The sequence below is a fragment of the Pyrgilauda ruficollis genome, unplaced genomic scaffold (assembly GCF_017590135.1).
Source record: "Pyrgilauda ruficollis isolate IOZ18807 unplaced genomic scaffold, ASM1759013v1 scaffold149, whole genome shotgun sequence".
NCBI classification, from domain to species: Eukaryota; Metazoa; Chordata; class Aves; order Passeriformes; family Passeridae; genus Pyrgilauda; species Pyrgilauda ruficollis.
This window is the reverse complement of record NW_024513543.1, coordinates 452,855-465,804: the sequence shown is the minus strand read 5'-3', so window position 1 is coordinate 465,804 and position 12,950 is coordinate 452,855. Positions and strand designations below refer to the sequence as shown.

Sequence of the window (12,950 nt, the reverse complement as noted above, 5' to 3'; positions counted from 1 at the left end):
TTGTTATCCCCGCAGATTCATGTTATTCCTCTTCCACAGTAGCCTGTTCTCTTCAGGAGCCTCCTTGGGATGGGCTGTGCTGAGCAGGGGGGTCAGGAGCTCCCAGGCCTTTTCCCCCTTGGTTCCCAGGTGTTCCAGGTGAGCAGGGTGTGCCACACTTCCTTGTCCATGAGTGGAGGGAAGTGGAGGAAGGACACAGCACCACGATACAGGTGGGTTTTCTTCCTTGGAGATCTGGGGGCTGCCATTGAGAACAGTTTATTTGGGCAGAGCCAGGGCAGCATTCCTGCCGGGGATTGCTCTCCAAGGGAGGTCACTCTCAGTGCGTGTTCCTCTGCTCTTTGAAGGTCTCCAGGCAGGGACTGGCATCGAGCTCCTGGCAGGGTCACACCAGTTCCTGGTGCTGGCAGCAGCTCCTGCTGCTCTGGGCCCTGCAGAAGGGACAAACAATGCAGGAATCGCTCGCCAGTCCCAGCCAGGGCTCGCTGAGAAAGTTGTTGTGGTCTCAGGTTTCAGGCTGCTGTCAGGGCCGGGAGGTTTGGGGATGGGGAATGGCACTTCACTCCATCTGCCCTCCTCTAATCCCCAGACAAACGCGGCCCTTCCATCTGTGCAGCCGGAGCCGCCGAGCCCATCACACCAGCCACTTAATCTAAATGGCTTTGGCCAAAGATAAGGTCATTAATTACACTGGGATTAGAAAACAGGCCCGGCGTGGCTTGGCTCGCCATCAATTAAAGTCCTCGGCACCCTGGTCTGGCTGAGCACGGAGCTGAGAGCCTGAGCTGGGGGAGCTGCTTGTCCTTGCTGACTGGACACCATCCTGGTGGCACTGCCTGTCCCTGGGCAGTCCCCTTGCTGGGACACTGGCATTAGGACACGGTGCTGGTGTGCTGCTGCCCCAGGCTGCTGGCAGGGTTGGGTGCCAGGGGGACCAGAGGCACATCCAGGGGGACCAGAGGCACATCCAGGGAGACCAGAGGCACATCCAGGGTGACCAGAGGCACATCCAGGGGGACCAGAGGCACATCCAGGTGTCCCCCTGGCTCTGTGGCAGCCCAAATCCTCGTGTCCAGCAGCGAGAGGTGCACGGGCAGCACCTCCTGATCTGCATCTGCTGTGTGCTGCCCCTGCCAGGGCTCCAGCCCTGACTGCTGCCCGTATGGGTGGCACTGTCCCCAGAGCTCTGGGCTTGGATGTGTCTGATGATCAGAGTTGTACATCCCTTTTGGTTCCCTTTTCCCACCCGGTTCTGGGTCTGAAATGCTCTGATAGGAAAGGTCTCATCCGTGCAGTGCTGCCCTTTGCCAGGATGGCACGTGCCACCTACTCTGCCCTGAGAAGTGCCACACTGGGGACAGTCAGAGCTGGGATATGGCACAAATTTGGCCTCATCCCTCCCCTCACAAGTGAGGGGCACCACAGGGGGGATGTAATTGGCTCTGTGCCAGGACCTGACGGGCACTGGGACACCGGGGCACAGCTGCCACCTCTCCCAGTGCCCCCGATGACCAGCTGGTGTCTGTGCCCGCGCTCACTGGTGGCTTTAAAGGATCCGCCTGTCCCTTGACTCCTGGTGGAGAGTCCCAGCTGGTGACGCTGTCCTGCCTCTTCCCAGCCCAGTTCCCACACTGCAGGGACACTCCTCGGACGGGCCAGGGACCGTCTGGGGGCCGGTGTCACTTGGGGACATCAGCTCCTGCAGACACGCAGCAGCTGCGGCCACCGCAGAGCCGTGTCCTGGCCCCGTCCTCAGCTCCCAGGTGGGATCCTCGTGCTGTGGAGCTCCGGGGGGATTCAAGGGGGCCCTCGGGGTCCCTTTGGGCTCAGCAGGGCTGGCTGGCACCGCTGCCACCACAGGGCCAGCGGCTCAAAGGAGCTCACGGGGAAACTGAGGCACGGCTGGGGCGTGGAGTGGCTCGGGAGCAGGGCAGGGCTCTGGGGAACCTGTGGCCCATCCGATGCCTTGGCAGCATTTCAGCTGGCTGTGGCAAAGCCAAATGTTGCAAGAGCCTAAAAATAAAAGGAGCTGTTGGCCGGGGTTGTGCAAGAGCGTGTCCCCGTCCCGCCCCGCGCGGGAGTTCGGCGCATTCGGCGGCAAAAACCCGGCTGGGCACGGCAGGACCTGGCACAGGACCCGGGAAATGCCAGGATGCAAAGGGCTGGGGGCTGTCCTGGCACAGGACCTGGGAAATGCCAGGATCCAAAGGGCTGGGGGCTGTCCTGGCACCGGACCCGGGAAATGTCCCCCCCTCTCTGTCCCCTCTGTGCAGCCCTGGGTCTGGGGAGGGGGTCCGTGGAGGTTTGGATGCTGCAGGGGGGTGGGATGGGTGCCACCCTGAGGAATCCCATCTCGGGGAGCCATGGGGACAGTGCCCGTGTGCCCCCAGCACACGCAGGGGGCAGTGGGGAAACTGAGGCACAGCCTGCCAGAGCCGCCTGGCACGAGGCTCTGGGTGTGTGGTGTCACCCGTGGGGTGGCCATTGTCACCCCCCCGGGACGGGCAGGGCACAGGGCGGGTCACGGTGCCCGCAGCTGCCGTGTGCCCGGCGGGAAGGAGCGGGCTGGCAGGACACCAAACCCAGGGGACCCTGAGCCACCCTGAGGACAGCTCTGGGGGTCCCCTGGGGGGGTGACACAGCCCAGGGGCTGGCACGGGGTCCTGCCCTGCGGGGGTCTCGCCCAGCTCGGGGGGTGCGAGGCAGAGTGGGTGCCCCCGGGGCTGGCTTGGCACGGGTGGGGCTGGCTTGGCACGGGTGGGGCCAGCGTGGCTGCGCTGTCGCGGTGTCACAGGGCCATCTGCCGGCAAAGCCACCGGCCCTGGCAGCCAGCAGCAGCTCCAGTCCTCCCAGTCTGCAGCTGCCCTGGGGAAGGAGGAGGATGGGCTGGGCTGGCTCGGGGGGGCACCTGGGCTGTTGTCCCTCCCGGTCACTGTGGGAGGTGGCATTTGTCCCGCAGGGTGTCACGGAGAGGGGACACGGTCCGTGGGGTGGCGTGGGATGGGACACAGAGAGACGGCCCCGCTCCGGCCACGAACAGATTAAATGTCATTTTATTTCACACCCAAAAAAAAAAAAAAATGTAGAAAAGAAGAGGTGAGTGTGGATTTAATTGCTCATATTAAAAATCTACCAGGTGAGACTGAGCCGTTTCCTCCAGAGTCAGTGCAGATCCACAGGGAGACTTCTTCCTCCTCCTCCTCCTCCTCCTCATCCTCTGCTTGGGGACCAGGATGGGGACAGGGGCACCACCTGCCCCCTCCCCAAGGTGCCCCCGTGCTGCCAGCCCCACCAGCACTTCCCTTGCCCGGGTCTCTCCTGCCCGGCCCTGGCCCCCCCAGACACCCCTGGTGTCCCCACGGTGCCACCCACCCCTCGTGTCCAGGAGCAGGTGCTGATTTGGGGGTGGGAAAGGAGGTGGGGGCAGGAGCACGTGGTGGGGGAGGGCAGCCCGGGCCCGTTTCGATTTGTTCTCAGTATTTCTGCGTATTCCTCGCTGTCCCTTTTCCCTCTGTACAAGATGAGCTGTATGGTCATGGTGACACGGTGGCTGCGGCCGCCCCGCGCTCACTGCAGCAGGGCCCGGATCTGTTTGGACGTGGTGTCGTCGTTCAGGTGCCGAGTGGTGTACCTGGGCGGGGAGGGGACACGGGTCACAGCCCGCCAGCCGCTCCGCTGTCACCCCCACAGCCGTGTCCCCAAGCCCCCGCTGTCACCCCCACAGCCGTGTCCCCAAGCCCCCGCTGTCACCCCCACAGCCGTGTCCCCAAGCCCCCGCCTCACCTCAGAGCGTTCAGGAGCCCCTCGGTGCTGGTGGAGGGTTGGTCTTTCAACACTTTAATGCAGCCTTTCATCTGATGGGGGCACAGAGAGGGGCTCTGAGACCCCTGGCATCCCCCTCCCTCCCCATCCTCAAGCCAGGCAGAGGGACCCCAGGGATCACAGCTGCTGTGGCGTAGCTGGCACCCCGCAGCTGCCACCCCAAGACCACTCACGTCGATCTTGGAAGTCTTGGCGAAGGCCCCCACGGGGTGGACGTGGTCGTAGAGGATGATGACGCCCACCATCACCCTCATGCAGAAGAGCAGGGTCTCGGTGTTGGTGAAGCGGCTCCGGTACTCCCTGAGCCAGGAGAGAGGCTGCCTGAGCCTGGGAAAGGGGTGGCAGAGGGACCCCAGGGCCGAGATGTCCCCCCAGACCCCAAAGTGGGGCACTCACGGGGTCTCCAGCATCACCCTGCACACGCAGGCCATGGTGCTCAGGCAGTCGGTGGTGTCCTCGATCGGGAGGGTCTTGTTCTGAAACCCAACAGGTCCCAGCTGCTGTTTCCCCCATGTGTGGTGGCTGGAGGGGGTTTCTGCCCACCCTGAGGGTGCCCCCAGCCCCCCTCACCTCTGACACGAACTTGGTGGTGGCATTGCTGAGGGTTTTCAGCATGGGGGTGGCCTCGGCGTAGAACAGGGACATCCTGTTGGCCATCTCGTTGTTCACCTCGCTCTCTGCATCCAGCTGGGGGGGTGACATGGGGGTCACTGGGGTGGCTGAGAGCCCCCCACAAGCCATTCCCAGCCCTGTGGACCCCTGGGGAGCCCCCCTGGCCGGGGGAACAGCAGAGCCCTCCCACCTGCAGGTTGTTGATGCGATTCCGGCTGATGGTCCGTCTGTAGTAGCTGAAGTCGTTCTGGATGGCAGGGTTGGTCATCTGAGGGGAGGACACCAGGGTTAGGGACTCTGCCGGCTCTCAGGGTGCCGGTGTGGGGACCCCCCTCGCTGTCACCCCGCACAGGGAGGCACCTTGAGCTCGTCGAAGCTGAGGGTGAAGTGCAGGATCTCGGCGAACTGCTTGGCCAGGGCTTGCTCCCGCTCCAGGTGCTGGGTCGGGGCGTAGGGGGGGCTGGTGAGGGCCTCCAGCAGGCTCCGCAGGGCATTCTCTGGGGACAGAGCACTCCCGGTCCCCCTCTGCACCTCCACACCCCCGAGGGGAAACTGAGGCACGGCGCGGCATCCCCAGCTGAGCACGGACTCCACGGGCAGGACTCCCGCCGCCTCCGGGGGGGATGCGGGATGGACAGAGGGGGACACAGGGCAGCTCAAACACTCACCCAGCCGCAGGGAGAACTCGTAGAAGCGTTTCAGCTTGGCGACCAGGGGGCACACGGCGCTCCAGGCGCGCTCCTGCAGCCGCAGGTCCCCGGGATTTTGGATGGCCTGGGGGCGGGGGGAGATCTCCAGCGCTTGCCCCAAGCCACGGAGGGTTTGGGGGCAGGGGGCTCCGGGGCTGCACCCACCTCTCGGATCTCCTGCCCGGCTCCCGTGTAGGACTGCAGCTCGGCCAGGACGCTCTGCGCCTCCTCCAGCACGGCGTTCACCTGGTTCCACACCGCCGTCTCGGCCTCCGTGGGCTGCGCATCTGCAGGGCAGCGCCCCGGGGAGAGAAACCCGGAGGGCTCTGAGCGGGGCCCGGGCCGGCCAGAGCCAGAGCGGGGTGCCAGCACCCCAAGGCACGGCTCCGCATCCCTTCCTGGCCGGATTGTGCCCCTAGCTCCGTTCTCCTTGCCCGAGGTCGGGTCAAGCCGTGGAGCGGGGGGCGGGTGGGGGTGAGTCCTGGCTGCCCTGTGCCCGCGGTCCTGCTCACCGCGAGGGGTCCCCGAGCAGCCCCCGGCCCCAAGAGGCTGCGAAGTGCCCCGGGGGGAGAGGTGCGGAGCGACAGCCCCCGGCCACGGGTCTGGCCCCCCTCCCCGGGGACACCCCCGGATGGCACAGGTTGGGGGAGGACGTCTGGGATGGGCGCGATGCGATGGGCGAGGGGGACAAAGAACTCAAAATGGTGTGGATGTGGAACTCAGGATAAGTACGAAACGAAAACGGAAAATAAAAATCCCATCTCACTTTCAAAGTCAAGGAAAAAATTAGGGCCTTGGTCAAGTTCGTTATAAGTCAACACTTTTAGAAGGTTCCCCATGTGAAACCTGCAAGAGAAGAAACAAGAGGAAAAAAGCATGATGGTGAGGTGGAGCCCGGGGAAGAGGTGCTGGGCTGCGGGGGTCCTCCTCCCGCTGCTCCCCGGGGGCTCGGGGGGCTCCGGGGGTGACCCCGCGGCTGCTCCCGGCCCCGGGTGCAGCCTCTTCCCCCCCGATGGTGATGAGCGCTGGCGATGGGGTGATGGAGAGGGAGGAGCGAAGGGAGGAGAAGCCACCGGGAAATCCCTGAAGTCCCCGGAGTGTTGGCTACAGCCAAACCCCTACTCTAGAGCCAGCCCCGAAATGGGGGGTCCTGGGGAGCCCCCAGAGCTGTGGAGGGGGCTGGAGGCAGGAGAATTTGTGCTGCCTCAAAGGAGCCAGGAGGAGCAGGAAGGTTCCTCGCTGTGTGAGTGGGGGGCTGTGTGACCCCAGCCCTGGGTATTTTGGGGGGTGCCAGAGTCAGAGGTGGTGTGGGGGGCTGTGCACGGCTTGTGCCCGCTGGGGATGGAGCTGGGGCCAGGGCTGGGGCGAGCAGAGGCCACTGCACTCTTTTCACCCTCCCCACTCCTGCTCTGCGCTGTGCCCTGGGAGGAACGGCAGGAGGGGGAGCCAGGGGAGCCCGGGGGCTGTGCCCGGCCTGGCATCCTGCCACAGCAGCCACCGTGTCCTGTGTCCCCCCGTGTCCAGCCTGGGGGGCCGAGAGCTGTCCTTTCCTGGCCCTTAGCCCAGACCCACGGGAAGCTGAGGCAGGTCCCTGCTCCCCATCCCTCGGCGCAGGCTGCAGCCACCGCACTGACCTTCCCAGCAGTGCAGGTGGCACGGATCACTCCCTCCTCCTTTCCCGGCCTGCAGGCTGTCCCTGTCCTGGCGGCGTCACGGGACATGCCACACGGCCACCAGTGCCAGCAGCTAACAGCAGCGGGTGTGTGCCTGCGGTGGTCCCGGGCCAGGTCCTGCTGCGTCCTGCATCCCACCACTCTGCCAGGACATCTGCCCCACTCTGAGGGATGGGGCTTCTCCTGGGATCCTGTTCCTCTGCCCCGTTTTGGAGACTTTTTCAGGGCCCCAAAGCACCTGGGGACACGGGGCTGCTCGGGGACACTGTGCCTGTCCCCATCCTCTGGACAGCAGCTGCGGTGGCAGCCCTGGTGCCCTCCCCATGCCCACCCTGCTCATGGGACTTACTTTCAAAATCCAGGAAAAAATGAGGACAGTTTTCTAAATCTTTGCCCAATACCTTTATCAGGTTGCCCATGGCCAGCAGACCTGAGTGAGAGAAACAGAGCAGAGTGGAACAGCACTGGTGCCACCAGCCGGACACCCTGGCACCCCTGAGCCCCCAAGGGCCACCACCCTGGCACCCCCGAGCCCCCAAGGGCCACCACCACGCCACCTCCCCGTGCCCACCCCAATCCCTCCTGGCTGGGCACGCCGCTGTGAGCATTCCCTGGGATGTAACAGCTCTCCCTGCACTTCTGACAGCTCCAGAGGGAAGGGAAGAGGGGTGAGGGTTTGGGAGCCTTGTGCTCCTGGGGCACCCCTGGCCATGCTGCCACCCCTGAGACCCCCCCAGTTCCCCAGCCCTGGCATCTCCAAGGGATGGGGGGCAGCCCCAGGTGACCCCCATGGTGTCATGCCATTCCCCTGGGTTATAGGGCTGGGCATCCCCCATGGACAGGGGAAGACCCCAGTGGGAATTACACCCCACAGACGCGATTTGGGGGTCTGGTGCCTGTGCCAGAGCATCCCACCCACCCCACAGCCGTGCCCTTGGTCCTTACCTCAGTGCCTGGTGTGGCAGCAGTGGCTATGGCAGGAGCAGGGGCTGTGCCACCCACCTGCGTCACTTCATGGGCCGGCAGGGAGCTGTGGGCAGGAGGGCAGGAGGGTCAGGGCACCCCACTGGGGACTCCATGGGTCTGTGACCAGGAGGGGAAGCACGGTGGGACACTGCTTCTCCCCTCCATCTCATGCTGCCACCAGCCTTCACCTCATTTACCTTGGTTATTTTTTACTGCCACCGGGAGCTCAGCGTGCATCGGGCTGAGCATCCCCGTCCCTCCTCACCCCTTGTGGCACCTGCCAGCAGCTCGGGGATAACCCCAGAGTGGAGCCATCTGTCCCCATCCCTCCTCGGAGAGGCCAAGATCCCCAGGGATGGCTTTGCCAGCTCCAGTGGTTGGGTTTGCTCTTTCCTGAGCGCTCTGTGAAGATCCCTTCGTGCTGCCGACGAGCCACAACCCAAATCCTGCAGGCAACCGGGTGCTCCCCCAGTTCCCTGCATCCCACCCTTCCTACAGGGATGTGGGGGGGTCGGGGTTGGCCCCACGGTGTCAGCAGGCACCGGGAAGCAGCCGCGGGGCTCAGCAGGTTGTAATTAAGCGCTTGGGTTTAATTAATGAGGCTGGGGAAGGGGAGAGGGAGAGCTGGAGCAGCAGGGGAGGGATGGGGTGGCCGTGTGCCTGCAATGGGGCTGTGCCCCCCCAGCCCAGCGCTCCCCACTCAGCCCCAGCACAAACCCTTGGCATCAACAGCGATGGCTCTGCCTTCCTCATCCTCATCCTCATCCTCCTCCCACGCCCACTGAGTGGTGGCTTTGCACTGGGGCTGCACAAGCCTGAAATGCAGCTGGTTTTTGGGGTAACTGGGGTACATCAAACACACCCAGAGCTGCTCTGGTGCAGTGACCCCAAGGTTCATCCTGCTGAGCACGGGGGTGTTTTGAAAGGGTGCTGGAGTGTCCCTGGGGTGCTGGGGGGGTCTCTGAGGTGCCAGGGGGGGTCCCTGGGTGCCAGGGCAGCCGGTGGGGTGGGAGATTGGCCCCTGCCCTGCTCTGGTTCTGGCACACAGGCTGTGACCGGCGTGCGGGCGTTCTCGTGCCCGTGCCACCGTTGTCCTTGACGGGCAGCTTGGAGCTGGGATTTGTCACTGCTGAACTCTGCCGGTGCCCAGGGAAGGGGCACGGATGGGTCCCCAGTGTGAAGACACCCCGGGGTGACTCCAGAGCCGTGGTGCAGGGGTTTGGTGCCAGGGGCTGGTTTGGGGGTTGCTGCAGCCCCTTGGGCTGGGGTAAGAGGGGCTCTGTTTGGGGTTCAGCCCCTGTTCTACACCTTTTCCTTGGTCTCAGGAGCTTAAACCCCCCGGTGGCACTTGGCCTGGGGGGCCACGGCACATCCCTCTCAGGGGGGCTGTGGGGGAGGGCGAGGGGCTCCCCCCTGTGCAGGCTGCCCACTGCTGAACTGAGCCCCAAATCCGCTGGGGGAGTCACCCCCAAACCGGCAGCGCTCACAGAGGAACGTGCTGCCACACGAGGGCTGGGAACAGCCGGCTCCCTGTTCCCAGCCACACCCGAGGTGGCCCCGGCTTCTGTCCCTCCCTGCGGTGGCCTCGTTGCACCCCAACCCTGCTCCAGAACCTGCCCCTCTTCCCGCAGCGCCGCCTCTCCCTGCTCCCCACGGGCATCCTGCCCCACGGGGACCCACGGCTGGTGTCACCTCCATGGGGACAACCCAGCCGATGGGGTGAACCCCCACTCCTGCTCCAGGCGGGACCAAATCCTGCATCCAGGAGCATCCCTCCCCCGAGCCGGCAGCGATGTCCCCGGGCTCAGGCCACCCCGTGTCACCGTTTTGGGGCTGTGCCCCTTTGCTGCCGGCGCAGCATCGCCCTGGGCACCGCAGCCTGGTGCAGCGCCGCAGCCCCGGCCGGGGACTGCCTGCCCCTTCCCCTTGACCTGGCCTCGCTCCCCGCAGCCCCCCGCCCGCCGGGTGCCCGCCGGGTGCCCGCTGCGTGCCCCCCGCCGCCGCCGAGCCCCCCGGCCGCTGCCCCCCGCCCATGGCACCGCCGCAGCCGCCGCAGGGTCGGGCGAGCGGTGCCTGAAGGATTTTCCATGGGGGGCACAGCTTATCCCGGGAATCGGGCTGCCGGGGCCAGATCCCACCCCGGGATCAGCCGCGGCACCCCCAGCCCTGAGCAGGGTGGAGTTGGGGCTCCTCGGCGCCGTGACCCCCCCCTCTTCGGGGATCTCCCTGACCGGAGGGATCGGTGAGCCCCCCACGGGGCTGAACCCCCCTCGAGTGTGGCCGGGGGTGGGGGGTGCAGGGGGCTCCTCGTTCGTGGCTGCGGCTGCGGCTGAGCAGCGGATTTACCGCAGGGCTGCCGGGAGCCGAGCCGCAGCACCCACCCGAGCGCCCGCACCCACCCGGGGCCAACGCGGGGCTGCAGCAGCGCCAGGAGGGGCTGAACCCACCCCACCATCGCCCACCCCACCATCGCCCACCCCACCGCACCCAGCCCAGCACCCCCGCTCCTGCCCAGCGCCGGGCCGGGGGTGCCGAGCGGGGGTGCCAGCCCCGGGGGACACCCCTCGCCCTGCTCTCAGGCCTGGTGGCAGCCCCGTCCCCGTGGCCGTGGCGGCCGGCGCTCACCGTGGCGCTGGGAGCCCGCGGCGTGGGCAGGCGGTGGCGGCCGGGAGGGTGCGGGCGCTGCCGGGGCTGCGGGGACGAGCCGCCCGCCGTGTGCGTGAGCCGCCCTGCGCCAGCTGCCGAATGCACCACAAAGACCACCATAGCCCCCCGGCCCCCCCACGCCACCGGTGACGGTGACGTCTCAAGTGTGAGGGAGACGGGGATGCTTTAACCCCCTGCGTGCCGGCCGGCAAAGCTCTGCGGCCTGGCGGGGAGAAGGGTCGGGTTGCCGCTGCCCGGGGTTTGGGGGACAAGGGGACATCGAGAGGGTAGCCCCTCATCGGAGCCAGCCTCAGTTCCTAGCACGGGGAGGGAAAATCCAGATATTCCTTTGCTGCTGCCCCAGCCGATGGGTGGCACCGTTTCCCTCGGTCCGTTCTCCGGGGAGGGGGACAAGCACGGACCCCACCTGGTGCCACCGCAGCGAGGACAAACCAGACCCCCGTGCCGGGACCCCTGTTTGGGGCAGGCAGCACCCTCTGTGCCTCATCAGCTCCCCCAGGACGGGGCAGAAGGGGTGTGGGTGGCAGGAACCAGCTCAGAGCTGTTCCAGCAGGGGTGAGGTAGGAGGAAAGGAACCCCAAAACTGGAGCTATTTCTGCTTTTCTACCCCGACTCCCCCCTTTTCCCGGGCCGGGGAATGACAGTGGGGACATCAAGAGGCACCCCCATTGCTAGGGTCACCCCAGGTCCAGCTTGCCCAGTGGCACCCAGAGCTGTCCCTCAGGGACACGGGGTGAGTAACAACAGCTCCCCGCTCCTTCACAGGAGCTTTTGTGCTGGGGGGGTCTCAGAGGGGCTGGTTGAGCCACCAGAGCCCCGAGCAGTGGCACTGTCACCGCCGGGTGACCTGGCAGCGCAGAGGGACAGGAACTGTCGGGGTTCTGCGACAAGCACCGGCGACTCCTGCTCCCCAAGCCCCCCGCGGTTTGTGGGGGGCTGAGCCGGCTGCAGCAGCCCGAGGCGGAGGGGGCTGCGGGGTGTCCCCCATCGGGCGCAGCCCCCCGGGCAGTGCTGCTGCAGCCTGTAGCCGCTGGGGGAAGCTGCAACCCTTCGCATTCCTTGCATAGGGAGGTTTTTCATCACTCGGCAGCGCCCTGGCAGCTCTGCCCCCGGGGGTGGGTGTTGGGGGATGCTGCTGCAGGAGTGGAGAGGGAAAAGCTGTCGCGGAGCCAGCGCTGCCTGCACAGCGCTGTCCCCTCCCCAGACACTCGGTTGTCCCCTCTGCAAACTCAGGGTCAATATCCCATTCATACCTGGGCTCATGCAGGTTTTGGGATGTCCCAGTTTGGGTGCTGGGCTCAGCTGGGTGCTCCAGTGGGTGCTGTGCCGGTGTGGTCAGCCCTCCACGACCCCCAGGCATCATCCCAGCACCACGACTTGGGGTGTCAGGGCCCCGAAAAGGACATCTCAGGACCACACAGTCACCCTGATCCTCATCCCAAGGGCATCCCTGTCACCTGGGGCTCCCCTGCCTCTTCCAGCCCCTTCGGCTCCCCCTTCCCCTGAGCTGAGCCGGGCTGCTCTCATCCCTGGCAGCCTGCGCTGCTTCAATTAAGCCCTCATTAATTTTTCAGTCCCCCGGAGCACCCCGGGCACGGGCGGTTTGCAGAGCTGCTAATTGGTGTCTTCTCTACTCCACATCCAAGAACAGCCAGCGGGGCCGGGGGGGCTCATCCCCCCCCCAAGCTCTCGGGGACACTCACAGAGAGGCTTTGGCACCACACCGAGCCACATCCCGTGCCCAGCACAGGCTGTGGAGGTGACCCAAAATCCGTGGGGCAGAATCACCTCACTCCAGGTGGGGTCCAGCCCTGGTCAGGGACATGGCACAAGGATGCCACGTCCAGCCCTGGGGGGGTCCCAGCCCTCCTGCCCCCAGCTCCACTGCTGCAAATATTTGTGGTTTTTGTAACCAGCCCTGTCTCACCCCCAGCTGGGGCAGTTTCTGCTGCTTCCCTGCAGAGAAAAGGTGGGTGCACCTGAGGGCAGGTGCCTTGGAGGAGGGCTGAGCACCCCATGGCACCCCACAGCCCCACTGGGGAGGGGATGGGATGGGGTGGGATGGGATGGGGTGGGGAGCAGCCCTGGCTGGCCAAAGACTTCATCCAGGCCCAGAGGCCACCACATGCAGAGGGGCAGCTTCGGACGGACCGAAGTGGCGCTGGGATCACAGCAGGATGCCAAGGTCACGGCGAAAAGCGCTCGGCGATCTCCATGGAAACACTCCACGTTTGGTTCTGGAGATCAAAGTGGTTTTCTTGTCCCTCTCTCCTGTGTGCTTCAGCCGTGCCTGTGCCAAGCGATGGGACTGGCGTGTCCCAGTGTCCCCAGTGCGGGGGTGAGGGAGCAGCATCCCCGGCATCCCACCGCCGACACCCCCCGCACCCCCGTCCCAGCATCCCGGCCCCATTTCCCCTCCCAGCATCCCAGTACCCCCCAGTATCCCACCTCGACCCCCACCCCGATTGACTGACAGCTCTCCCAGCCAATGGACGAGCGTCGCCGCCGGGGGGGGCGGGGG

At 65.8% G+C, this 12,950-nt stretch overlaps 1 protein-coding gene across 2 annotated transcripts; it reads right to left on the bottom strand.

The window, feature by feature from the left end:
• Positions 1–3,567: 3,567 nt before the first annotated feature.
• Positions 3,568–7,215, bottom strand: LOC121349967 (CYFIP-related Rac1 interactor A-like). Of its 2 annotated transcripts, none has more exons than XM_041460857.1 (10): positions 7,146–7,215; positions 5,289–5,410; positions 5,103–5,208; positions 4,795–4,931; positions 4,625–4,702; positions 4,393–4,509; positions 4,219–4,298; positions 3,996–4,122; positions 3,784–3,854; positions 3,568–3,631 (listed from the first exon to the last, which is right to left on the bottom strand). In XM_041460857.1, the coding sequence occupies exons 1-10, from the start codon at positions 7,213–7,215 to the stop codon at positions 3,568–3,570; spliced, it is 972 nt and encodes a 323-aa protein (XP_041316791.1). The 2 variants fall into 2 exon arrangements, with proteins under 2 accessions (XP_041316791.1, XP_041316792.1); XM_041460858.1 differs by lacking the exon at positions 7,146–7,215 and adding an exon at positions 5,890–6,026.
• Positions 7,216–12,950: the final 5,735 nt, after the last annotated feature.